Genomic DNA, 27,435 nt, shown 5'->3' on the forward strand with positions numbered 1-27,435 from the left:
TTAAAGTAGTTTCTGTAAGTCTTGAACCTAGTGTAGCTTTCTTTGAGGCTTCCTGGTCTCTTGCTGCTCTTTGTGTCCCTCTGCTGTGGAGAAGGGTCAGGAAGAAGAGGAATGCAATGCAGAGCCAAGCCATGGGGTCAACCTCTACAGGAGTCCATCTGCAGTGGGTCCCATGGATCATGTTGTGTGGCAAGGTCCTGTCTGTGCAAGGAGCCTGGAAAGGCCAGAGGGATCTGCTGCTTGCACAAGGACCTGTGTGTCAGATTTTGGGGGAAACCTGTGCAACAAGCTTTGAGTAGCCAAGCCATAGCAGCAGGCAAGCATAAGGGGTTGATCCCATAAGGTTTTTCAGAAGCAAACAATATTTAGAAATAAGATTTTCACCTGGTATTTCGTGTCGAGATGTCTGTAGGAAAAAGGGGGGTATAAGGGTAGAATCAGTTGTCTCTGCAGAAGACAGATTCGCTTCTAAATAGGACATGGACTCAGAAGTCCCTTAAAATTGCTTCTGGATTAGGAAAAAGCATCTGGGAGCAATTTTAAGAAACCAGAATCAGCAATTCCCAGCCTCTGGCTTTCCCTGTGGTGCCCTGGAGGAATGTGGGGTCATTCCAGTGCTGCTTCAGCCTGTCTTGTGCAGCCCTTTCACCCCAAAAGCACTGCTGTTGTCAGATGGATTTTTAGTTTGAACTTCTTCAGCCCAGCAAGTCAGGGATGGTGCAGAGCTCTGCATGGAGCAGTTCTGGGCACATCTGGGAGCAGTGAAACCCTGTAGCGGTAGTAATGGGATCCAGCTCCTTGCAGACGGAGGTCAAACAAATGGAAAGCAAAAGTATCTGGCCTGGCAGAGGCAGGTTAGGCCCTCAACAAGTGGAAGTTCAGGTGTGGTGCCTTCATGTCCTATGCCCCATCAGGGAGAGTAAAGACCAGCTGGCTCCCAGCAGCCTTGGTAGAAACTGAAGCTGGTGAGATCATTGCTGGGTAAATGAACAAAATAAAAGCCTGGGGTGAGGCTGGGGAAAGGCCAGATGTGACATTCAGTGCCTGGTATCTCATCTCCCCCTCTCCATGGTTCTTCAGCAGAACTCAGGCCACTACCAGGGAGGTTTTGCTGTCCAGGCTGTTGTCGAGGCAGGGGAGGGTGCTCCTGGCCAGGGGCGATGATGGAAGGGCCAGGCAGAGGGGAGCAGAGTGAGCTGGACAGTGGCCAGAGTTGTGGTGGGGGTGATGGTGGATGTGGTGGGTGATTCCACACTGGCTGGCAGGTGCCGTTGCTGCTGAGATGCTGGGTGGCCAAGGACAGGTCAGAGAGGTTGTAGTTCTGGTGGAAGTGGTCAAGGTTCCCCAGACCACTGAAACTGCCTGGCCAGAGCCACTCTACCACACTGTCCCTTAGGTGGAGGTCAGGGATGGCTGGTAGGTCTGGGAAGAAGCCAGTGTCCGTACTGGGACATACTGGTTCTGGCAGCTGAGATTGCTGAATAGGGGAAGGAAATACCAATATCAAACCTTCCAGATTTTTGTCAGGCTGCAGATCTGCTCCTGTTCCCCAGGAGAGTGAAACAACAGTCTGGGAGGAAAATGAATGCCTCCATATCCTTCTGTAAGCTAATGATGTGTCATGCAGGCACTGCCACCCCAGCCTCTTCTAAACAAGCAAAGAAACGAAATGAGGAGAGTGGAGGGCTGTAAACGTGTCACGACTGGTCAGCTGCCTCTCCTTTTGCTCAGGCCTACCACTGCCACTGCAATTCTGGCTAGATGTCACCTTTCTGCCCTGCACCTCTGTAGCTCCTGTGACTAATACAGCGAGGAAAGGGAAGGGAGAGCCCAGGAAACAGTGAATACAAACTCCACATGGGCTTTGTCAGGCTGGTGCTCTCAGCCCCCGGTGAATCGAGGGGGAGGCAGTTGTCTGGGTTGCTGCCCTCTCTCCAGGGGTGGCTTACCCTTCCTCCCCCCGTCCTTTTCCTCCTCCCACGTTCCTGGCTCTGCCCGGTGAGAGCTGCTGGGAAAGCAACACAACGGGGCCCATTCAGTTCTCACTTCTGCAAGGAGAGCAAACACTGGTGTGCAGGAGCTCGGCAGCTGCTAGACGGGGCAGGGGACGCTTTCCTCTCTTCGCCACGTCTTGAAGTCCAGGTACTCCCAGCCCTGGGTGTGTGAACCCTCCAGGTGTGTGGGAGGGAGTGATGGGATGATGCTTGGCATGTGACAGTGCTCCAGGCACAACACGGGGACTGAGTTTGGGGGGCATTACATTGGTGTCACTGGTGGGTGGGTGCACAGGAGGGGGCTGCCCCAGTGTGTGTGTGGGCTGCAGCAGGACTAGCTGTGACAGCAGGAGGGCAGAGTTGGGGCATGGGGCCACAGGGGATGATGAGCTACAGTGGGCATGGGGCTGTGCACCACAGTGGCTTCACCACTGCTGCTGTCTCAAAGCTTAGGGGGGTGTATTGGTTGTATCTACAGCTCGCTGCCTCCTCTGCGTTTGCCCCAGCCTTGGCCTCTCTCTGGTGCCTTCTCCCCAGGGGCTCATTCCTGCCCAGCCAAAACCAACCCGTCCTTCCTGCAGCTAAACAGTAGAGTTCTATTCCAAACACTGCTATGAATAGCTTAGGGGGGGAAGCAGGGAGCTTGCAGGGTAGGAAGCAGATGTCCAGCATGGTGGAGACATGGGGCATTTGCCATTTAAAGGAGGGTAGCAGCTCAGAAGCCTGTGTGCTCACATTCCAAGCACATACCTGCTTGCCTTACAAAAGCAATTGTAGGAGGGATATTGATAGCTTGTACAGACCAAGGCAATCTTAAGTTAGTGATATGTGAAGAAAACAGGAGGGTGGGGTGGGTGTCTGCTTCAAGCCAGTTGCCTGCGAGTGACCTGCTAGCTGTGACCTTCACTTTTCATTCCAAGTATTCCTCCTCTCTTTCTTACACTCCCTTCCTCATTTATGACTTGTGAAATCACAGCGTGAGAGCAAGAAAAAGTGAGATCCTCCCCACTAGGTCACAGCAACAGCCCTCCTGGCACATGGGGTGCCAAGCAGGTGATGCTGTTTGGGGACGCATGGGAACCCAGCCTTTCTCCTGGCCTTACTGCTGTCTCTCCCCAGCCGCAGGTGCCTTCCAACATGGGGCCATCCTGGGGGCTCCTCCTGCTCACAGCGGCCCTGGGGGTGACAGCTGCTACCCGCTGCCCTGCACCCTGTGTCTGTGATAACCTCCGTGCCCATGTCCTGTGCCTCAATGGGAGCCTGATGGCCATCCCTGACACCATCCCAGAGGTGGGCAAGGGAAAGAAAGGTCAAGGGATGGGGAGAGAAGATAGGTATGGCAGCCCCGGGGTAACTCAGTGTTTTATTTGTGTGACCAACAGCTCACCAAAAAACTAGACCTTCGGGGCAACAGTTTCATGGTCATCCCAGCGGGAGCCTTCCTTGCCACCCCCTACCTCACACACCTAGACCTGCAGCGTTGCAAGGTGGAGAGGCTGGAGGAAGGGGCTTTCCGGGGTCTGGGGAGGCTTGTCTACCTCAACCTGGCCTCCAATGGCATAGCCCTCCTCTACCAGGAGTCCCTGGACGGGCTCTCCTCCCTCCAGCAGCTCATTCTGCAGGGGAACCGCATTGAGGAGATCCAGCCGGGTGCTTTTGGCCATCTGGGGTCCCTCACTGTCCTCGACCTGAGGGCAAATGCTTTGGTCTACCTCCCAGACATGGTCTTCCAGGGTCTGCAGGTTCTTAGGTGGCTCCGGCTGTCCCATAATGCCCTCCATGTGCTGGGCAGCGAGGCCTTTGCTGCTCTGCCTGCCCTGCGCAGGCTGAGCCTGGACCACAATGAGCTGCAGGCACTGCCTGGTGAGGCCCTGGCCAGGCTCGATGGGGCTACCCGGCTAGACCTGGGTCACAACCCCATCACCTATGTGGCTGAGGAAGCCCTGGCCATGGCCTCGCTGAGGCACCTCTTCCTGGACCATGCCTCCCTCCAGGATGTGGCACCCGATGCCTTTGCCCGCAGTCCCCAGCTTCGTGTGCTGGACCTCCGTGAAAACCAGCTGCAGGGGCTGCCACCCCTGGCTGGTGCAGGGGGGCTGGCAAGGGTCAGCCTGGATGGGAACCCTCTGCTCTGCTCCTGCCTCCTGCGTCCCTTCCACAAGTGGCTGGCAAGGGCGCGGGTGCAGGCCGAGGGTGCCTGTGCTGCACCACCGGCCCTCCGTGGCCGGTCCCTTGACTCCCTGAAGCCCCCTGAGATGAGATGTGGTCGCCTCCGGCTACCCCCTAGCCCCACCATACCACCAGAGCAGCCAAGGGCAGCTGGCAGCAGGCAGTGCCCCCGGGAGTGTGTCTGCTCCCCTGATTTCCATCATGGGTCCTGTGAGAACAGGGACCTGCGAGAGATCCCTCGGGACTTCCCTGGCGACACACACCTTCTTGACCTGCGCCAAAACCCCTTCAGGACAGTGCCACCAGATGCCTTCCCGGGCCTGAAGGAGCTGGTGTCGCTCCACCTGCAGAGCTGCAGCATCAGGGTCCTGCACCCTGGCGCGCTCCGGGGACTGGAAAGCCTGGTCTACCTGTACCTCACTGACAACCACCTCTCCACCCTGGTGGCTGCTGCCTTCGAGGGGGCCCCGCAGCTGGCCTACCTGGACCTGGACCACAATGCCTTCACCCGTGTGCCTGCAGGCGCCTTCCAGCTCCTGCCCAACCTCATCTCCCTCCATCTGCAGCACAACACCATCAGGGAGCTGGAGGAGGGCGACCTGGCTGGGGCCAGGGGGCTCCGCTGGCTCTACCTAGCTGGGAATACCATCAGGCACATTGCCCCTGCTGCCCTGGCTCCTACCAAGATGCTGGAAAAGCTGCAGCTGGAGGGAAACCGCCTGTCGGAGGTGCCCACAGCAGCCCTGCAGGGCCTGCCTGCCCTGAGTGAGCTGAAGCTCTCCCAAAACCCCATCAAGCACATGGGGGACAGTGTCTTCCTGCCGGTGGCCTCCAGTCTGCAGCACCTCTACCTGGACAACATGGGCCTGGAGCGGGTGAGTGTGTTATGGGACTCCCAGAGGGCAGTGGCACCACAGGGCGCATCACAGGTTCCACTGCCCAGGGCTGGTGGCTGGTGGCCCCCTATAGGGGCATCCAGATGTCCCCGAATTCCCAAGCCTTCAGGAGATGCTCCATAGCCTAGCTGGGAAGCCAGATTTCTTCAGGCTCAGCTGTAGCATTGCCTTTGCTTCAGCCTTGCTCCTAGCTCCCCTGAGAGAAGCTTACTCCCTCCAGTTCTTAACACCCAGTTTCAGTGGGGTCCAGACCATTCCCTAAATCACCTCCTTTGCCCAGCCCTGGCCAGATTCCTCCTTCTCTTATTACAGGCTGTCCTGCAGGACTCTTCACTGGTATTACCCCGAATATCTCCATCCTCTCAAGAAAGTGGTATTAGCAGCACCCTCATAAGAACTGTATCTTACCAGCACCTGGTGATCACTCTGAGGCCTCCTGCATATGACCTTCTGTCTAAGAAGACTGAATAGGAGCCTAATGAGTTCCAAAATGTGACTGAAACTGCTTGAATTAATTAACAGTCCCCCCTCTTTAAAGCATCTCTTTTGTAGGGCCACCAGGTTCAGGACAGGTTCTCAGGCCGCCCGGGATAGATGATCAGAAGTACAAGGGCAGAGATTTGCTGCCCTGCCTCCATCAGCATGCCCCTGACTTACCCTCCTTCCATTGCAGATTTCCCCTCATGCCTTCACTGGCCTCGGTCCCAAGATCAGAAGCCTCTACCTGGAGAGCAACAAAATGAGCAACATACCTGACATGAGCAATTTCACAGGGCTGGAGATCCTCAACCTGCAGGATGTACCTTTCCACTGCAACTGCCAGCTCCTTCCGCTGCACAGGTGAGTGCCAGGAGGGGGGAACAGCCTCACAGATCTGCCTGGGGGGCAGCTGGACCTCCCATGCTGAAGGCACAAGCTCACAGCACCCTAGCCATTTTTGGTCTTTTCCTGTGGTGGCGAGATGTAGCACACACCTATGTGCAAGGATGGAAGTTGCCTGGGCTTTCTGGGTGTAGGGAAAACAGCCACAAGCTGGGGTGGGAAAATACTGAGATATTCAGAGGTCACCCAGGTGGCCTGGCCTTACTTTGAAGTGATCATCTACTTATGGGCACAGACTTTTGCCTTTCCTTTTGCCCTGTCTCATTCCTTTCCCTGATCTTCTGCCACATTTCCAGGTGGATCAACAAACTCAACCTCCGTGTAGGGGCCACCTGTGGGTCCCCTGCAGAAGCCCAGGGGCTGAAGGTCAAGCTTTCCACCACTTTCCTAACTTGTCCTGGCTGGGGCCGAGGTGAGGCTGGGGAAACCAATCCTAACAAGACTAAGACTGCAAGCAAGCCCAGGAAGAAAAAGAGGTCGGGAAAATCTCCAGCCAGAGGCTTCAGTAAGAGCAGAGCTTAGGGTTTAAGGTGTTTAGGACATGTGCTGGACACAACAGGGCCATACCTACAGTCTGCCTAGAGCAGTTTTTCTAGATTTGTTCCCACCATGGAGAGATGGATATTGCCCAAAGCACAAAGGAGAGCCTGGTGCGACCAAAACAATGCTGATTTGCCAAAGATGAGGGGTTTGGTTTTGCAGGACACAGGCATGTTCTGTAGAGTCTGCAGCATGCTTTGGTGATAAAAACAGTGAAATCAAATACTTACTGCTTCTTTCTAAGCCATGTGGAACAGCTGCTATCCACAAGTTTGGTTTTGGTTTTGAGAGCGCTTTCACAGCTTCCAAAATCATAGAAGAACCCTGAGTGGGACTGCGACCAGCACCAACCAGTAAGGTCCTGCACTAGTGCAAATCTTATACTAGAAAGCTTAAAAACTATTAGTGAAAATGTTACCTTAATTCCCAGCAGTTCCTCAGCATTAAAACATAAGCAGATGGAAACCTTTTTATTTCCTGAAGAATTCAATCAGTGATCCAATTGGTGAAATGGGGTTAGTGATCTCTAAGTGCTTCCATGATAAGCAACGTGCTCAACCTATTCCCTATGACTGCATACGCTGGGACCCCAGGCCCCAAAGTTTGCTTAAATTGAAAAGGCTTCAAAAGATAAATTTACAGATAAAGATACGTTTTGACTAACTCTGGATTTTGGTTGCCTGGAAAGCAATACACAAGCCTTTGGCTTCTTCCTGAAGCTTGTCACAGGGCTTTAGGGTACAGATTGTAGATCAAATTTACAGTACAATTGTTAAAAAAATTGAAAATTCAAACCATGCTCCAAATCCTTTGCAGTTCTGGGTTAAAAAGCAAGAAATGACAGAAGCAGACACAGTGCAGATGAACATTTGTTTTTGAGGCTGGTGCCATGGAGATTTTGGCTTTTGTGACAATGGTGTGTGCTTTAATGATTGTAGTATGTTAGGGAGAGATGGGATCCACCTGTCTATAAAGGGTAAGAGAATTGTTGGCAGCAACCCACCTAATTTGGTGAGATGGGCTTTAAACTAAAGAAGTTGGTGCAGGTGAGGTCCAAAGTCCCATAGCTTCCTCTGGGGAGTAGATAATACCAATCAGTGCAGTGAAAAGTGTGCCTTGACTGTCCCTCAAGTTGAGCATCAAAGAGCTATCACTGAAGGTGTTTATGGTTGTGCTCCTTCTCAGGTAATTCAGTTGCTTGATGAAATCAGATGTGAGGGGGACAGTATCAGGGTCATTCCTGGCAAGCTGGGGGATGGTATGAAAAGATTAGAGGGACAGGGTGCTAGCGAGATCCCTCTGCAGGTGACTTGAAGAGGTACCAGACACAGGGGAGCACACTTGCAGTCTTACAGATGTGAGCCAGGGACTCCTGAGGTTACAGAAGCCAACAGGGATACAGCAGGGAAATATCTCAAAGGAATTAAGGGGTGTTCCTCTAGGAAGGTGATGCAGCCAACAGCCCGGCTGAGGTGCCTTTACACCAAAGCACACAGCATGGGCCACAAACGGGAGTTGGAAGCCACCATGCTGCTGGAAAGTTACGATCCTGTTGCCATTACTGACACTTGGTGGGACAAACTGTGTGACTGGAGTGTGACTACTGATGGCTATGAGCTGTTCAGAAGAGACAGGAGAGGAGGGAGAGGTGGAGGGGTTGCCCTCTACATCAAGAGGTGCACTGAGTGTCAAGAGCTGTCTCTGAAGAACAGCCATGAGCAGGCCAAAAGCCTGTGGGTAAAAATCAGACACTGAGGCAACAAAAGGAACCTTGTGGCTGGGGTCTGCTACAGCTGCCTGACCCAGGGGAGCCTATTGAGGAAACCTTCTTGCTCCAGTTACAGGAGGCATCGTGCTCACAGGCTCCAGTCTTGCTGGGGGACTTCAGCCACCTTGACATCTACTGGGAAAGTACCAAGGCAGGCTGTGGGCAATCCAGGGAACTCCTGCAATGCATGGAGAATAGCTTCTTGAGCCAGGTGGACTTCTGTAAAGCTTTTGACACAGTCCCCCACAACTATTCCCTCCAAACTGGAGTGATGAATTCCATGGGTGAACTGTTTGGTGGATTAGGAATTGGTTGGATGGTTGCCTTCAGAGGGTAGTGGTCAGCAGCTCAAAGTCCCAGTGGGCATCAGTGACCAGTGATGTCCCTCAGGGGTCTGTATTGGGACCAGCGTTATTTAACGTCTTCAGTAATGGCACAGACAAAAGCATCAAATGCACCCTGAGCAAGTTTGCAGATAACACCAAGCTGAGTGGTGCTCTTGACTCACCTGAAGGATGGGATACCATCCATAGGGATCTGGACAGGCTCAGAGAAGTGGGTACATGGAAATCTCATGAGGTTTAACAAGACCAAGTGCAAGGTGCTGCACCTGGGTTGGGGCAGCCCCTGGTATCAACCCAGGCTGGGGATGCACAGGTCGAGAGCAGCCCTGCCGAGAAGGACTTGGGAGTGCAGGTGGACAAGAGGCTGGACATAACCCAGCAATGTGAATTCACAGCCCAGAAAGCCAATTGTATCCTGGGCTGCATCCAAAGCAGCTGGACAGCAGGGTGAGGGAGGGGATTCTGCCCTTCTGCTCGGCTGAGACCCCGCCTGCAGTGCTGCACCCAGCTCTGGGGCCCTCTGCACAAAAAGGACATGGACGTGTTGGAGCGAGTCCAGAGAAGGCCACCAAAATGATTAAAGGGATGGAGCACCTCTCCCTACAAGGAAAAGCTGATAGAATTGGGATTGTTCAGTCTGGAAAAGAGAAGGCTGCAAGCTAACCTAACTGCAGCCTGCTGCTGTCTGAAGGGAACATACAGGCAAGATGGGACAAGACTATTTACAAGAGCATGTAGTGACAGCACAAGGGGGAACGGGTTCAAACTGAAACACATTAGTTTTAGATAATGTATTAGGAAAAAATTCTTTACTGTGAGGGTGGTGAGGCACTGGAACAGGATGCCCAGGGAAGTTGTGGATGCCTCATCTCTGGAAGTGTTCAAGACCAGGTTGGATGGGGTTCTGGGCAATTTGGTCTAGTGGAAGGTGTCCCTGCCCACAGCAGGGGTATTGAAACTAAATGATCTTCAAGGTCCTCTTCTAACCCAAACCATTCCATGATTCTATGAAAAAAGGTCTTGCTTCTTCAGGAGGCATCATCATCTCTTTTTTTTTTCTTCACCTCTTTCCACTCTTCCTGTCCTGATTTTCTTGGGGCTCGCAGCACTTAGACCGGAGAGTACAGCACTGACGTCCTATGGGAGCAGCTCCTCTCCTGACATGTCCTGCACTCATCATGTTGGACAGCAGCTTATCACCTCCAGCCACAGCCAAGAACCCAAACTGCCCTTTTGTGCTCTGGAAGCCTCTTTCCCTGTTTTGAGCTTCTGCTCCAAAAGGTGCCTTCAAAATCAGGCATGCACAACCACAGCAGCAACCCTGGTAATGCTCCCCAGCATGCCTGCAGTCTTTCTGCTGTTTCCCAGGGCTTAATATTACAAGTCTGGGGGAAATTTTCTCGCACACCAGAAAAGCAGAGTTGTGATGCTGCAGAGTGGTCTGCTTTAAAAAAGGAAGGCCCTTTTGGTCCTCTGCTTCCCTTTGCCAGGACCTTCCCTAAAGAGCCACAAGGTGAAGCTGCTGTGGGCAGCTGTGGGATGCTCCAGATCAGTCTGTGTCCTCCTGCTTTATGCTGCTAATGGGAACAGGAAGCTCTGTCTCTCCAAATTCTGCATCTGAAGGGTCAATGGTTTCTTCTTTCACCCGCACAGCAATGACTAGCAAGAGACAGACAGAGGGAAAAATAAGTAAATAAAATCAACCCATGTTGACTTTCACTACCTGTTGACTTTCGCTACCTGCAGCACCTCCAAATCAGCTCTGTTCAAGCAGGTACTCAAAATGCCCCAGGTCCTGGGGCTAGTCTACTTCCTGAGGGTCCCTCACCACAGGCAGCCCCCTGTCATGCCAGTGCAAATCTATCCACGGTCACAGCAGCCATCAGGATGGGACAGAACCCTGGCAGCATTCAGCTGCTGGCTCCCAAGAACAACTCCTATGGGAGGAAAAGCTGCTGTGGTCCATTTTTAATCTGTCTGGGTTCACACAGGGGAACTTAAGGGAACAGGAGGGACCTTCATGACTCTCCATTCCCATGTGCACAAGGCACCTCACCCACCCTCCTCCCCGCTACCCACTAGGGTTGGCAAGTGACCCAACTGCTCTTCTGGTCACTGCAGCACGAGGGGCTGTGTTCACGTGCTGCAACAGCCCTTATGGGGATTGGGATGTGACAGCCACCTCTAACATACCCACTTTGTCTCTCCTCCCTGACCTCACACAACCAGACTGCTCAGCAGGGCAGCCAGGCCCTCAGCAGGCAGTAGCAGCATTGAGATATTGAGCAGTACTGGTCCTGCCAAATCTTCTTGGGAAGAAAACTTTTCCAGGGAAAGCAAGCAAATGCTTTCTTCTACTCTCTGGAGTATCTCTGGAGAAGTAGGGATGGACATTTGACATGCTCCTGCCTTTTCCTGCCTGGGGGCGCCCATGAGTTAGTGGCCAAGAGGGTGTATGGGGAGAGGTGAATGTGGCTGTGGGGTAGAGTAACTCATTCCCTTACTCTCATCAGGTGCTGGCTCTGGCAAAGCCTGGCTAGCAGCTTTTGCTTCTCGTTTTGCATTCATGGCAGAAGGCTTCTTGACAGTCTGCTTGATGCTCCGGGCTTTGGCAGGTAACTTTTTTCCTTAACAAAGAGATAACAGAGTATGAGCAAAACTGTGTCTCTTTGCCCCTGGAAAATCAGCAACCCTGCTCCTCTGAGAAACCACAGACCAGGGACCAGCACAACTGAACAGAAAGCTACATGGTCATTAGCTGCCAACTGGTTATGCAACAGAAATGGCCTACTGGAGAAAAATTCCATAGTCATCATCTCAAAATATGCTTTTTCATGTTCTCCTTCATTAAAGGCAAGGCGCTTCAGCGTGTGCTTAACTTCCAAGGAGCAGGTCCTCTTGGAATCAGTGTAGAGTCAGCTTTGCTTACCTGTCTGGGTCTAGTCCTAGGCAATGAGCATATTTACTGCAAGGTGCAGACATTGTAACTGTAATGTTCTGGTTTTAGCTGACTTTTTCATTTAGGTTAAAAATCTTTATATTCTTTAGATGTCCTTTCCCCTCCACCCCCCCAGCAAGGCATTTTTTGTCTGTCTACATGATTTGCCACAGCTACTGCAACAATGACCACAACAATGACAAGATGAAACAATAAAATGGTTTCTACTGGCCTCTTCAGCCATCTTAAGGCCTTCTTTCCCTCAGCACAAAGTAGGGTTGCTCTCCAGCTACCCTGCAGCAAACATCTCCTTCCAATCATGGACACAGCAGGGAAAGAAGCACAACCTCACACCTGGAAGCAAGTGCCATATATACCTCGGCCAACAGCAAACAGACTGCAAAACAGATCCTTCCCACACACAGCTCTCTGCTCTTTAGGTAACAGGGCAGGTAAGAAGGATGAAGCTGTGTTGGCAAACCCACAGCTGAGTGAGGGCATCCACAGCAAGACAAGGCCTCTCTCTCCTGCTCTGATGGGACATGGACAGGCTTCCTCTAACTGGGCCCAGCCTGCGAGCGAGCGGGAGGGCACTAATCAAACATCACTCACTCTTCTTTCCATAGGGTTTCTTCTTCTTCTTGGGCACCTCCTTGGCCTTCGCTGGAGTTGTGCGCTCTGTCATGGAGACGAGAGGGAAACGAAAGCCAAGTCCCACAACCAGTAGGTAACTGGGATGAAGTGACATAAGCGAGAAACAGATATACCCATCCCCCCAAGCCAAAGCCCTCTTCCCAAGACAACCAGCTGAGGGGAAAGCAAGGCTCTAGTGCAGTTGCTGTCTGTGCTTCCAGGTGAGGGCCCAGGGTGGCAGGCTGGGGCAGCACAGGGGAGAGAGGCCAGTACGGACTTGGCAGGGGCAGTAAAGAAACAAGATTCATAGTTTGGGACAAGAAGGAAAACATCTGCAAAGGTGAGGCAGTGGCCTCCCTGTGACAAGGGAAGGAACGAACTCTTGAGAGGATGCTCTTACCTTTTACAGACAGAGTCACAGAGTTGATGAGAAAAGGGAGCATGGGCTGAGCTCCCACTGCTACCTGGCTAAGGTCATAGATATGCTTAATAAAAGGGAGCTGTGCAGGGATAGGACCACCTGGAACTCTACCCAACTTCGCAGGAGCAATTAATTCTCTGTTGGTGTGGGGGAACAGGGAAAACAGAGCCAACCTCAAAACTCAGGCTGTTTTCTCCCCATCAGACTCCTCCCTCTGCCAGCTGCTAGAATGTGGTAACAGAGGAAGGTTTATGGTAGCCAGTGCAAATCAAGGAGGCCATTTGCTTCTCCCTACAAGGCCCAAAAACCAAAGAAGCCACTCGAAGCAGGAGGAAGGAAACCTTTATCTCTAGCATTAGAAACCACAGTAAAATCTTCACTCACCTGGAACCACTGGTGGTTGAAGCTGGTAGCCTGTCAGCTCACACCACCCCACAGGATAAATGTCTGGAGACTCGCAGTCCACCCACTGGTCGTACTCGTTGTCCCAGCCATCAAAATGGATGCTAAGGAGACGCTGGACTACACGCTTCACTGTGGCCACACAGATGAGTCGGGGCTCCATCAAGTCCACTGCCTCCACCTTCATGCCTGCCTTGAAGCCATGGTTTGGACAGTCCTGGGTGCATAAAAAATGAAAACTTGAAAAAAGAAAAGCCAAGGCCACTGCACTCAGTCCAAACCTGTACCTGGCCAACAGCACCCTTGCACAGACTAGCCTTCAGCCTAAAGCAAGCGGACAGACAACAAGCCCACAGATCCAAAAACAGATCCAAGACCAGCTGTGTCCTTAGTCAATCTCAGCCCAGACTTTAGAAGCAAGATCCTGACCTGGGGGGAGCAGCAAGCAGCAGTTCAGGAACACACAGTCAAACAATTACCTGACATACCCCTGGTGTATCAGAAGACCAGCACAGGCCGAGGTGCTGCAACAGTTTTGCATGCCAGCCACACATCCACAGGCAATGAGCAATGAGGAGCCCACCAGGAGACTGGAGCTCACAGAAACGCTACAGAATCACAGGTCACACTCAGAGGGACCAAGATATCTTAACAGCCACAAAGGCAGGACACTGCTGTCCCTACTTGGAGAGTACATACTCCTGGGCCTTGAGCTCTCCTTAAAGTGCCGACTGTCAGCAAACTGCAGCCCAGTAGAGATGCTGCATATTGTCTATCCTGACATCAGGGAGGCTTTTGACACTGCCATCAGAACCTCATAGAGAAGATGATTGAGCTATATATGCTGTGTGCCTGAACTATACAGGAGACAGCAAGATAGACTGAAAACTGGCTGAGTGACTAGAGCCAGAGGATGGTTATTAGCAGCATGAAGTCTAGCTGGAGGCTAGTAATTAGCAGTGTACCCCAGGGGTCAATACTGGATCCAATCCTATTCAACATCTTCATTACTTATCCGGATGACATGTCAGAGTGTCATGTCAAACCAAGCAAGCTTGCTTGTGGCAGAAAACTGGGAGGAGAGACAGAATATACTAGATGGTTGTGCTGCCATCCAGAGGTACCTTGACAAGCTGGAGAAATGGTAGAATCCCATACCTGCGGAGGAAGAATCCCGGGCACCAGCACAAGCTGGGGGCAGACTGACTGGAAAGCAGCTTGGTAGAAAAGGGTCTGGGAATCCCAGTGGACATGAAGTTGAACGTGGGCCAGGGATGTGCCCCTGGGACAAAGGAGGCTAATGGTAGCCTGTTCTCAGCAGATCACTGGAAGTGATCCTTCCCCTCATCTTAGCACTGACAAGGCCCCACCTGAATTGTTCCCTGGTACAAGAGAGACATGGACATACTGGAGAGAGTCCAGCAAAGGGCAAGAAGATATGAGGGAACTGGAGCATTGTATGAGGAAAGGCTGAGAGAGTTGTGACTGTTCGTCCTGGAGAAGAGAAGGCTCAGGGGTACCTTATTTATGTGTATAAATGCCTGAAATGAGGGTGCAAAGATGGAGCCAGATTCCTCTCAGTGGTGCCCAGTGCCTAGTTAACGGGCACAAACTGAAACACAGGGGTTTCCCTGTGAACATCAGGACACACGGTCTACTGTGAGTGCCAATGAGCACTGGCACAGGTTGCCCACATGGTTGTGGAGTCTCCATCCATCCAGAAGTCATCTGGAGATGGTCCTGAGCAACCTGCTACAGGTGACCCTGCTGTAGCAGGGGTGTTGGACAAGAAGCACTTCCACCTCAGTGATCCCACGACAGAGCTCTTGCACTCCTCCTCCCTTACTTCAACCATCCCCACACATCACTTCTTCCTGGCAGCACTCACTGTGTTGAAGAGCCGTGATGGAGCAGGTCTTGATTTGGTCTCTTCCAGATAACGTTCCCAGCTGAAGGTCTTTGCATCGTGCCCTGCAACAGGAAGAAACACTAAGAGGTAAAAAGGTAGTCACTGGGTTGGGGCAAAAGGCAGAGAGTAGGCAGGAAGGAGGCATAGCAACTGGTTGCAAAGCAGGTTCATGAACCAGCACGTACAGCCTGATCTTGGACGTGAACCTAGTGCATGGATTCCATGGGAGTCCAGCACCCCTCTCCAGCTGGCAAACACAGAAAAGTGCAAGCTGCAGCTCTGAACATCTGTGTCAGCCATAGACCCAGACCACAGAGAAAGGGGAGGAGCAGCAGCAAGTAGGAAGTAGTATGTTCAAAACACGCCACTAAGACCAGTCTTCCTCCCAGCAGCAGGAACATCAAAGGAAGATGGAACAGCACTGCACAAAAATACTGCAACACAGAAATTCAGAGCAGGCCTTTTTGGGTATGCCTAGATGAGGCAGTAAAAACTGCTAGGGTGATTGTCTCTTAGGAGTTTGAAGAAATACTCATGTCTGATCTATTAATAGAGAAAGGAATAGAGATGACTCTGGACACTTAAGTACTGACTCCTGCAGCAATGGCTCTACTTATCCCTTCCCACCCTCCTTGTCCTTTAAAACATTTTATTCTGTTCAGTTTGGGGATCATACACCTGCCCCACTGATCTGCCAGGAGCTAACCAAGACTTGGTATATGGGCAGAGCTCAAAGAGCCTGCTTCTGAACTAGCCCTGTCTCCCTGAAAAACAAGTGGACTGGGACCTTGTTTTGATTCATCTGAACACGACCCCTCTCAGAAAAGCACCACCCATCAGACTCTGCATGCAGGTTTGTACCACAGGGCAGAGTCCAAATCTCACCTTTTGGAGGGGTCAGTTCGATGTTGTTCCTCTTACAGAAGTTGGCGGGGAAGATGGCGTGTGAGGAGGCGTGATAGCAGAACCAGTCAGAGCCATCATCAGATGTGGCTCCATCAATGCTGATCATGAGATACCCATCCAAGAGAACCTGAGATGGGAGTGAAGACATGAGTGTAGAGCTTTGCTTGCTCTAAAGCCTCTCTTCCTCGCAAAAGATTCTCTCAAGAGTCCCCACAGATCGATCACAGCTGCCACTAGATAGAAAAATGCAATGTTATATGCCCCAAACTTCTCCTAGTATGTTAGTCAACACAAGCTAACCCCCAAAGCAGCAATTTCTGCAGGACTGGGACCAACACTAAGAGCCTTGTGAAAGGACTATGTGAAAAGCCTTAAACAGTCAGGAGCTCTGTTCTCCCCTAGAAACACTTTATTGGCAGCCCAAAAACCTTTTACACCAGCCAGATCACGAATTTGTTACTGGGTAGAAGGGAAGGAGCAGCACTCTTGGATTTGCTACTTCATACAGCAACAAGAGTTGTCCCATCCTGTCACTCACTGGTAATTGGAGCCTACCAAAGGTGATAGGCATGCTTGTCCCAAACTCTTCCATTTCCAAGCAAAGACTGAAGGGAACATTTTACAGACACAAACAGCTCTCCTAGCATCCCACTGCCAAACTCCAGGTGTCGAAGTCCTCAGCTTGGGTTCTGCAAGGGCAAACAGCTTCCTGAGGAAGCAGGAAAAGCCCAGATTGATGGTATACTTTCAACACTCAACACACTTCACTGAGGGAACCTGGGCAAGCAACTTACTTCTCAAGACTAGCACAAGAGTAGAACTTACTACCACCTCATCAAGGGAGACTGAAGGAGACACATCCATCCTCAGCTTCCTCATGCCATTCCCCACATGGAACTCCCCTTCTTTCCACAGAGGCCTCTCTATGCACTCTCAGAACTGGAGGACAAATCTTCCCTACTGCATGCCCAAAGGTGGAGAAAGGGTGGCTGCCAGTCAGACACACTGGATGGATACTAGCTTGCAGACTAAGCACGTTCATCTTCATGTTGTCCACTTAGGTACACGTGGACGACAGCTTGTTAGACCTCTGAGGTAACCCCCAAGTTCCCTCCAAACAACAGCTGTCCACCTCTCTTGACAGCCCTCTCCTCTCCCCTACACAAAATCCTACCTGGTCTTATTCATTTGAAAAGACCTGAGGAGAAGCTGCATTATCTCAAGTAAACACAGCAGACCCCCTTAGGCCCACTGAACTTACCTTGCAAACAGTGGCCACACAGATGTTGCCCAGATTCAGGGGGTCAATGGCTTCCAGTTTCATGCCTCGCTCAAACCATCCACCTTCAGAATAGACAGCCCGTACCTAAGGGAGACTCTGGTGAATCATGTGCTGCCAGGGGTATGGGACAGTCCCATCCTGACACCGAGCACAACAAGTGCAAATAGGATTAGAACTTCTTCACTTGGCTCAACTCAAGTTGGGAGGGGAAAGCAAAAATATTACAAGAAATACAAAGAGGCAGCCAAACCAACACTATGTTTCTGTCAGCAACCTCTTGCCACAGCTCTGATCAATCAGAGAGCCAAGCTCAGCTGCAGGTCCACAACAAAACAAGCCTCCTTCTCATCTCAGCCCTTACCAGCATGATCCAGTTCCTTGTTGGAACTGGTCTCTCCCATGCAATCCTCTTCCCTCTGCAACTCAAAGCTCCTTTGCTTGCCCTTCAACTAAGTCCCTCGATCTGTCACTCTCCTTTAATTCTTTCAGCTTTCTAGTTTGACCTGCTCCTGCTTAACCAGAGCCTTGACACCCTTAGCTATAAGAAAGACTAGTGAGCCACCCTCAACAACCCACATGGCAGCATGTATGCCCAAGGAAGGAAATGCTATCACCACTTCCTTTTTTGTGACCCCCACAGAAAGGCAGATTTATCCTACCTTCTTAAACAGATAGGGGACAGCATCACAGTAAATCTTCCGGAAGGTGGGATGGTTTGCCATGTCATTACGTTTTTCTTCTGTGAGAAATGGAAGAAAGAGAGGTAAAAAACCTGCAGCAACTGCAGTAAGAAAACAGACTGGTTATTAATTTTCCTGTGAGAGCTTAGGTGCTATAAACCCCCTCAATATGAGGCCACTTAATAAAAAGAACAGGTCAGTCCTTCTACACTTCTCATAAAATGGGCTGTGATGAAGAGCTTGCTCAAAGCAGATGGCTCAGCTTCCTGAGCACTACTGGTAACACCTCTACATGCAGCTGTAATCACCAGGGAGAGGCAACAAGGAATGGAGACACAACCTAAAGGATCAGCAGAGCTCAAGGCTTGCTTTTTTCTGCCAGCCTAAGCCGATCAACAATTCCTCTTGGTAAAGTCCAGAAAACCTGATGGGATCCAGTGTTACAGAAGCCAGCATGAATTTCCTCAAAAGACTATAAACATCTGTCATGTTGTAAAGTCTGCATTCTCACACTAGGGAGACAGACTGCCTGCTTCACATAAGAAACTCTACAGTCTCCTGTCCCGACCTGTGATCATGGGGCTTTTTTATCTACCCAGATAAAAAACCAGCAGACACAAAACTAAGCAGACTTTATCTGTCACGTCTTGAGGCAACTGCCTCACTCCCAGCATGTCAAGACTGGTGTCAACAACAGGGTGCAGGCAGTTCCCAGCAAATCAGAAGATGGTTGCAGTGGCCTGATCCTTACCTGTCTTCTTTATGTCATGGCCCACTCTCCGTGACCAGCCCACAGGATGGATGAGAGGACTCCACATGTGGCACCAGAAATCATCGCTGTCACCGTCCTCATAGAGGAGTCTCAGTCTGCCCCCAATCACTGTATCCACCACTGCCATACGTGTCTGGGACACGTGGTTCTTATCCACCACCTCAACCCGCATGCCCTGCCGGAACGGGTACTTCATGCTCTCCACCATCTGGCAACAACCGACAGAGGAGGTGAGATCAACCACAGTGCTCCAAACACTTCAGAGAAGAGCTTTCCCCACAGACAGGCACCATGGCACTGCCCAAAGCTGACTAGGAAGGGATGCATGGGAGTGGGTTCATCGGGTGGACTGGTAGCTGGCAGCCTCAGACATGACAATGTGGTTGGGCACACAGTCCCTGAGTCTCTCTTGTCGTGTGGCCTCATAAGAGCTGCCCCACCCCAGACCAGCAGCCATGCCCAGCCACCACCTTGTGTGAATGTTCCCAGTGTGAACTTCTGCTCACCAGAAACTGAGTAAGGAATTGTGTGCCTTTCTCAGTCATGAAAGAGATCACAAGGGTTTCAAGGCTGCAATTAGTTAGAGGTGTAGCTTCCCAAAGGGCAACAGGATTTTCAGTTGACTTCAAAAGAGGTCAGATTCTTATTTCCCCCTTTTCATTCTGACCAGAGGTTGAACTACACAATGATCTATCTGCCAACTCCACATCCAAAGCCAGTTACTCTGCAGACGGACCCAAATGCATAGGCATATAAAAAGAGTCACTGGCTGCTTTCTGACTTTTTTTGAGACGTTCAGTTTGCTCATATAGCGTTGTCCTACTCATCCACAAATGCCCAATGGTGCTTAGAGGACACCTGACATTTTGGAACTGTGATCCCAAGATGCTGAGCAGCAACTAGGAAACACAAAATAGGCACCCAAACCAGCCTACACCTGAATCCAGAAGAACTTTTAAGCTAAGGTCTTCCCCTTCCACCTCCTGTTTATTAGGTGGGAGATGCTGAAGGAAGACACAAGCAATGTTTGTTTCCCTCTACCACTTCCCTTCCAGCTACAAGCTGTGGCCCAGGAACAAGCAGCTACAAACACCCTCTTAACTTTCTAAGAAGTGACATGGGAAACACTAACTATGTCCAGATCTCCAGCTCAGTGTCACCACTTACCTTGCACACAGAAGAATTTATCACCTGCCTTCCTGCCTGCTGCCTCTGGGATTGTCTTTCCTATCTGCCATTTCCAAAGCTCCTAGCCCCAGAAGACCCTCTTCTCTCTAACAAGGTCTAATCTCAGTGCAGGCTACACAAAAACAATAATGAGAGCTACAAAGATGCCCAGGCGATGGTACCTCAAGGAAGCCTGTGCCCTTCTCACTCCCTCCAGGCTGCTTTGCTACCAACACTGAAGACAAAGTTTTTTGACTCTCAGAACCATTCCCTGTCACTGAAACATGGCAGCCAAAGGCCAGGTTGGAGCTGGACTGCTCTCTCCCTTCAGCAAAATGCCAAACCTCATCCCCAGTATGTCCCAGCAGACTATGTGACAACAGATTTAAAAGCCTGTCTGTGACCCAGAGGAGAAACTGTTGTGCTGAGAGGGCATGGAGGCTGTGTCATTACCCACAGCATCATGACAGGTATCTTAGGAGCACATGGAAGCACTCACTGCCCCTGTCCTGCCCAGGTTTCAAGGCACACAAAAGTTGCACAGATCAGAATCAGAAGAGACATGTTGAGCATGTCTTGACTTCAGCTTCATTTCCCCCATGCAAAATGACAGCCTCCCATGTTTACCTTCATGTGGAAATCCACTGGGATGGTCCTGGCTCCCACCAGTTTTTTCATGAGGTAACTTCTCCAGTCAGTGTACTTGGCATGGATAGCTATATATGGGCAGGGAAAAAGTCCATCTTTATGACCAAAATAATTACAGCACCACAGCTTTCATCTCTCCGACAGCCCATTAGCACTAAAAGACCTTCTTCACACTCAGATTCTGTACTCTGTTTTGCCAGCTTGTCCCCACATCTGGCTGAAGCAATCACCATTACAGAATTAACTGGGCCAAGCAGACAGTCAACTCCACTGATCTAGATAAGGAAGTGGTAATAGAGCAAAAACATGTGAGCCATACCAAGCAAATCTCAGCTTGCCAAAATTCCACTAAACTGGCATCCCTCTCTGAACTGCTAGCTGTGCAGTGACTGGAACCACTGTGCTTACGCTGCCCAGGATATAGGACCAAAAAGTTCCCCCAAAGTTCAAGTCCAGCCACCACATGGGTTAGAAGGAGGAAAAGCCACCTGTGTTAGCCCCCACAGGTCTGACATCAGCTCTGCATGCAGCATCCCCAGGTCAATGACAGGGAGATGCAGAGGGAGCAATCCAAGCAGCCTCCAGCTTCCCAAACTCAAACTGCTGCTTGTAACTCAAAGCACAAATGGAACTGTAGTCCTACATGCAGTGGGAGTACCTGTCCCCCTGTCCTAGGCATAAACCAAAGCTTCCCCATGCCCAGGTATGTGCTGACCCCTCTTGCCCCACACTCACTTTGTGGTGGCACCAGGATTTTGCTGTTGATGGCACACCAGCCAATGGGATGAATATCCACTGTGCCCAAATTGCACCAGAAGTCATGACCAGCATCATTCTCAAAGCCCTCATATCGCAGAAGGGCCCTATATCCTGCCAGGATAGAGCAGACAACCAAAGGCATTAGAGGCCACGGATTTGGCACCACAGGCTTAGCACCTACAGCATGGCCTTCAGAGCTCTGCATAGGTTACCAGAGCTTCTCCAGCACCTATTCTTGCAAATTGCCCAGCAAGCACAAGAGGAAGCACATGCCAGTTTCCACTCACTCTGGCACCATGATATTTCCTGTTCCAAAATCTCTCAGCAGTTGTAGAGCTCCAAAGAGCTGCTGTTTTGCTTGATCAGCTACCCTCAGCTCTCTAAAGCTTCCTTCAGAGCTTAGCTGTACCCAGCTGTCAAAGATGACATCGGAGACATACCTACAATCTGGATGACGGTTGCAATCCAGTACACACGGCTGGGGAGCACAGCATCACTGTTCAGCACTTCCACTTTCATACCTTTCACCACATCATCCCACTGATCGAAGAGTGGCACCTGAAAGATTGAGGCAGCCATGCTGGGAGAGGGATGTGGACAATCAGAGCAGGCCCTTCTAGCTTTCACAGACACTTCTTAGGCAGCTACACTTTTCACTTTATGCATAGGCTTGCATGCCTTACCCCTCTTAGATCTGCCAAAGTCTTGAAATACAGTTGAACTGTACCAAACATCTCACTGGGGTGTTCACTGAGGATCCCAAAAGGCAGAATACCATATAGCAACACTTAACTGTTTCACTGCCAGCTGTCCTATTATCCCAAAGTAGCTGCTGCCATTCCTCTATGGCATAAAAATACCTAACAATCAATAAACCTGCCATGTCTGCCTGACGTATCCTCAAGAAAAAGGAAATGCTGTCAATATTATCAGACCACAACTCAAAAGGAATATAACAAGTCTTATCAGAATCAGACATGCTGGAGGGGCAGCTACTGCCAGGCTCACATAAACTGAGTTCCTCTGCACATCACCCTGGGCTGTGCTCAACCATACAAACTGCAGAGTTAGCTTCCCACTGTCATCCCCAGTCAGAACTAATTCTGTTCCCAGTTAACACTGAGCCATCGCTACTGATGCCTGGAAAATAGAATAGATCTTCCCAACAATGATAGAGGGAATATAAAAGCAAACCTTTACTTGAAAGCTTTCAGGTACACAATATGGCAAAAATCACATGTGGTATAGTAATTCTACAATTTTTAAAAGGTTAGTCAATTAGTGTACTTATCATATACTGTCCAGTTAAAAGGTTAGTAGGTTAGGTAATAATTCCTGGGGTCCTGACCCACTGGAAGCAGTCCAGAGGTTTCTTTTGGCCCACTTTTGTTATATCTGGTTCAAATTCTGGTCGGAAAACAGAATGTCCTTGTAGTTGGTTCTCTAACTGGAGTAAGACTAAACAATAATTAGGAATGTGTTTATAAGGTTAGCTTATTGTTCCTAAATGCAGGGAAGAAAAATAGGAAAAATACTAGAAGCTACAGCCATGTTTTAGCAATCTACAAAGCTACAAATATATGGAAAACATAAAAAGCTAAAAATCTTAGGCATCACTACCAGCAGTGTTCCTGTCAAGTCCCCCTCTGCTTCCTTCCCCCCAAACTCCTGGTCCCTTTGTGAGACTCCCATTCTTAGTTGCAAGAAACCTCTGCTTCTTTCCTCGCATCACCTGGGTCTCAATAACCCCCTGCTGGGCCTCTGCTCACCACCACCTGTCACAGGAGCACAGGGGGGCCCATGCATATGACACGCCCCGTGTGCCCTGCCACGCACAGCAAAGTACAACTCACGTGTTTGAAGCAACTGACAGGAGCTGCCTTGTAGCCGTGCTCCTGCAGGTACTTTCCCCAGTCAAAGCCCAGAACGAGTGCTACAATTAGAGCAGAAAATCAGGTGAGATCACAGAATAGGCACAGAGCTCAGTTACCTCTGGACTACAGCCTGCAGCCTCCAGGCACTAGGACACAGCACACAGGGATTACACATTCCACTGCATTTTCTCTGGTGGGAAACTTGACCCCTATGAGTGCACGGTCACTAGCCCCCACAAGAAGCAAAACACATTATTAACCAATATTTACTGTTACTTGCTTTTGAAAAAGGGGAAGCACAAAGGGAAACAAAAGGGGTCAAGTCCAGCCCAGGGCTAAAGCACTCCAGGGACAGAGCATCCTTTCAGGGCTACACCACTTCACAGCTTTGCCTCTCAGCAGCAACAGTGCAGGGTCATATCAGCAGCACTTGCTTTCCCAGAAGGTGCTGAGAAAATCAGAAATACTAATCCGAGAGGTTAATCCCACAGCCACTCCTGGTTGAAGGCCACAGCTCTGCTCCAGCAGCAGTCTGCTCAGGGATCACACCCTGCTGCTGCCGCCATGCCCTGGCACTCCCCTTTGCCCTAACACAGTAAGTTGCTGCTCCTTCAGCTGGAAGTGAGCTGGTTATTGCTCAAGTTGATCAGTGAGTGACTCAGGGCAAATATAACTTCCCACAAGCAGCGGGGCAGCGAATGGCTGGGAGGAGCAGGACACCTTTAAGTCACCTTTGCCAGCAGAAGTCAGCACCTCGTGGGACTGGGACCACAGAGCTTACACTCCAGGTCAAGTCGTATGAGGAGCGAGGATGAGGCTACAATAGTCATGGGCAGGAACCTCCACCAGAGCAGGGAGAGGAAAAAAGACGTGCCCTGTGTCCTGCCAGCCTGTGTCAGAGCAAGCCACATATCGTACAAGGCAGTGTACCAGGGAGGAAGAGGAGGACTGCAGGTGTCCCTATTTCTGTGACTCCAGCAGCTGCACTTCCTCACACCTCACCTAAACTCACCATCCTGACCTGTCAGTGTCCCATCTGCCAGCTGTCCTGTGCCCTGCGAATGGAGGAAGGCCCCAATCTTGGCTGACCAGGATGCCTTGTGCAGAACTTTAGCTTTCTTCGTTGGTGGTTTCCCCTACAAAAGAAGGAATATTAGAAACGTTAATGGCACAAGAGACTAAGTCACCCCCTGCAACTGGGTATGCACCTCTTCCTTGGGCCAATTTTCAGGTTACTACAATATTTATTAACGCTCACAGGAACAAGAAACAGCAGGTAAAATATCAGTGTCCGTCCTCAGCTTTTAGAGAGCATCACCTTTAAGCTGGCATGCCTTCTCTGGGGACTTCAGGCAGGAAGAATAAGCCACTGGGAATGTCAGTCTGATATTTAATTAGAGAGCAACCACCTACCCCTACATCAGGCACATCCTGCTCCATCCCCAGGAAAGCTCATAGAATTATAGAGTCTCCCTGAAGAGCTGGAAGTCTGCCTTTCTAAAGTTCAGGAGCCTGACTTTACTCCTTACCTGACCTATATTCCTCAAGACTGCAAATTCCACCAATGCATGACCACTGCAACCCAGGCTGACTCCAATTTTGACATCCCCAATTAGTTCACTTACCTTGGTGACCATCAGATCTACTGTCACATTCCCTCTGCTACAGCTGTCTGTCCCCCTGGCTTAAGAAATTATCCCCCATACATTCCAGGAGTCTGCCGGATTACCTACAGCTTGCCATGCTACTTTTTGCAGGTATCGGGGTGGTTGAAGTCCCCCAGCACAAGAGCCTGTGAGCACAATGGAGCCTGAGAGCCAGATGAAAAGGTTTTAACTCACCTGCAGTCTGGCCAGGATGCTGGCCTTTTTGGAATTTGAGGAGTAGCTTCTGGAGCAGGAGACGCTGCAGAAACGTTTGGTCTTGGAGAAGAAAGCCTCCCTGGTGCCCACAATCCCACACATTTCGCACACAGCTGAGAGAAGGAAGGCCAAAAATGTGAGCATTCAGCAGAGTCAATGCACTACAAGGACAGAGCTGAGACCAGCTAACCATCATTATACAGAGCAGATCCCCCACATAGCCCAGAAAACGCAGTCTGCATCCAAAACTGCTCCCAAAGCATCCCCAAGGTGCAGCCACACACCCTTCGCCGCCCCTGAACATGTTTTAGGCAGCACAGGCAGTACCTGGCTCGGAGCCACTGTCTTCTGTGAGCCGGCCTGTGGATGGCTGGTGCATCCGAGAGGTCGAAAGCTCTCCAGCTTCCCGATCTGCCACCTCATCATCACTAGACTCCTCTAGACAGGAGCTGCTGTCACTGCCCATGCTGCTGTTGTAGCATGTGAGGCTGTCATAACCCCCAAAGATGTCCAGCTCATCATCCTCCTCATCGTCATCGCCTTCCTCCTCCACCCGCTCCAAAGATGAAGTTTTGTGGCAGAAGGCAGACACCAACTACAAAAAGAGCCAGTTTGCTTTAAAACAGACATTTTACACCCCACTGCACAATAAACCTGCCTCTGCTGTCAGGGGAGGCCTCTTGGGCAAGGGAGTGGCCTCAGGGCAAGCAAGGAGTCCACATAATAGCCCCAAAGGCAGGAGTCTGAATCCCTACCCCCAAACAGATCCCATTACTGTTATTCCACAGGCTGCATTCTGCTTCTCAAGAGAAAAGTGCCACAGGGCTGTAGCTAGAGAGAAAACAGCTTGAGGAACATGGAAGAAGTACAGGGCAAAGCACTGCCATGCTGATGCAGGACAGATGAGACTGTGTCCTTCCAGGCAATGTTTCTCCCAGCACAGCTGCACAGCACAGCAATGCAGACACCGTCACAGTAAAGCCACCACAGACTTCCAGAGCGGAGCACAAAGCTGCACGTTCCTGCCACCACAGCTCATGAGACCAGCACAGCCTGGAAGTCAGCACAGCCAACTCAGCCCTGGAGACAGTTCATGTCCTCTGGAAACTGCACAGTCCACAGCTAACCTCAGTTCAGGAACTGCACCAGCAGGATGGCAGAACGTTTGTTATAGGTTTTTGCCTAAAACCAGATGCCTTCACAGCTAAACATCTTCACTAGCTCTTTGTACTTGCTGCGAGGCAGAGACTGAAGAAAGAGCACAGAAAAACAGTGACTGCGTCTCAGACTAGAGGAATCTTGAACCAGGCTCCAAATAAGCACAAAAGAAGCTGGAAAAAGGTGTTAGCAACTCATGAAGGAGCAGCAAGAAGTCAGCATCAGCACAGGAAGTGATGGAACAGAAAAGCAGATTCAAACAGCTACATGAGGCAGGAGGATACAATTGTTTATCCAAGGGGGCAACAACAAAAGATCAGCAGCAAGCTCATCACCTTCCAGTGCTAAATTCCCTCTGATCCCTGGCTGCTGGCTATCATTATAGACACGTGGACAAGGAAGATCAGACTTCACTCACTGCTGTCTCCCCGCATCCTCCCTGGCTTCCACACAAAACAGACACAAGGCTCCCAGGTTGTTCCCTGAACAAAGAGTTGCTCTCCTGCGGATCCAGGCTCAGACAGCATTCCTGATGTCTGAGAGGCCTGAACTCCTCTAAAACAGAAATATTTTCATCGCCTTCTAGTCCCTGTGTGGGTGCACCTTCCACCAGCTCGTAGGACGCGAGCACCACTGCATCGTTACTCTTCCACAGCAGGCGAGTGAAACTTGCGGACACGTTACAAATCCCCAGAGCTGCCAAGCAAGGGCAGCAGAACCGGGAGCCTCATCAGGAAGCTGAGGGGGACGCAGGGGCCCGTCCCGCCGGCATCAGACGCACCCACCGCCGCCCCCAGGAGCAGCCCAGCCCGGACCCCGGCGGAGACCCGGCCCGTCCCGTCCCGTCCCGTCCCGGCCCGTCCCGCTCACCTCTCCCCGGTCCCGCTCCATCGCTCCCGGGACGCCGCCAGCCCGCCTCATGCGCGTGGACAGCGTCCCCCGTCAGCTGTGTGTCTGATTGGTGAGAGCAGCGGAAAGCACAGCAAATCAGCGGGGAGCTTGTTCCCGCCGCGCTGCCCGCGGGGTACGACGGGAGCTGTAGTTCTTTTACCGGGGCCTAGCGCGTCGCGGCGGTCCCGCCCAGGGACGCGGAAAGGTCGGGCCTCGCTGCCGCCCCCCACTGGCCCCATTCCTGCTTGTAGTTCGGGATTAGCCCTCTCGGTCCCAGAATGGCTTCGGTTGGACGGTTCTTCAAAGATCATCCAGTTCGAGCCCCCTGCCGTGGGCAGGGTCACCTTTCACTAGACCAGGTTGCTCGGGGCCCCGTCAAACCTGGCCTTTAACATTCCAGGGATGGGACATCCACAGCTTCTCTGGGCAACCTGTGCCAGCGCCTCACTGCCCTCACAGTAAAGAATTGCTTCCTGTATCTAATCTCAGTCTGCCCTTTTTCAGTCTAAAACCATTGCCCCTTGTCCTGTCACCACTTGC

The 27,435-nt window shown here is 51.1% G+C and overlaps 2 protein-coding genes across 4 annotated transcripts; one reads left to right on the plus strand and one right to left on the minus strand.

Moving 5' to 3' along the window:
* The first annotated feature begins 1,993 nt into the window (after positions 1-1,993).
* On the plus strand, positions 1,994-9,203 carry CHADL (chondroadherin like). Its single transcript, XM_069002697.1, has 5 exons — positions 1,994-2,142; positions 3,114-3,284; positions 3,377-5,038; positions 5,733-5,899; positions 6,238-9,203. The coding sequence occupies exons 2-5, from the start codon at positions 3,132-3,134 to the stop codon at positions 6,461-6,463; spliced, it is 2,208 nt and encodes a 735-aa protein (XP_068858798.1). The 5' UTR covers positions 1,994-2,142; positions 3,114-3,131; the 3' UTR covers positions 6,464-9,203.
* Positions 9,204-9,336: 133 nt separating this feature from the next.
* Positions 9,337-26,955, minus strand: L3MBTL2 (L3MBTL histone methyl-lysine binding protein 2). Of its 3 annotated transcripts, none has more exons than XM_069002699.1 (17): positions 26,875-26,955; positions 25,174-25,441; positions 24,826-24,959; positions 24,006-24,120; positions 22,964-23,043; positions 21,551-21,668; positions 21,087-21,221; positions 20,331-20,419; positions 18,516-18,744; positions 17,744-17,823; positions 17,064-17,168; positions 15,782-15,929; positions 14,876-14,958; positions 12,970-13,204; positions 12,144-12,209; positions 11,098-11,220; positions 9,337-10,252 (listed from the first exon to the last, which is right to left on the minus strand). In XM_069002699.1, the coding sequence occupies exons 1-17, from the start codon at positions 26,923-26,925 to the stop codon at positions 10,143-10,145; spliced, it is 2,169 nt and encodes a 722-aa protein (XP_068858800.1). In that variant the 5' UTR covers positions 26,926-26,955; the 3' UTR covers positions 9,337-10,142. The 3 variants fall into 3 exon arrangements, with proteins under 3 accessions (XP_068858800.1, XP_068858799.1, XP_068858802.1); XM_069002698.1 differs by having other exon boundaries at positions 23,997-24,120; XM_069002701.1 differs by lacking the exon at positions 12,144-12,209 and having other exon boundaries at positions 23,997-24,120.
* Between the last annotated feature and the right edge of the window lie 480 nt (positions 26,956-27,435).

Source organism: Aphelocoma coerulescens, chromosome 1A (genome assembly GCF_041296385.1).
Source record: "Aphelocoma coerulescens isolate FSJ_1873_10779 chromosome 1A, UR_Acoe_1.0, whole genome shotgun sequence".
In the NCBI taxonomy this organism is placed as follows: Eukaryota; Metazoa; Chordata; class Aves; order Passeriformes; family Corvidae; genus Aphelocoma; species Aphelocoma coerulescens.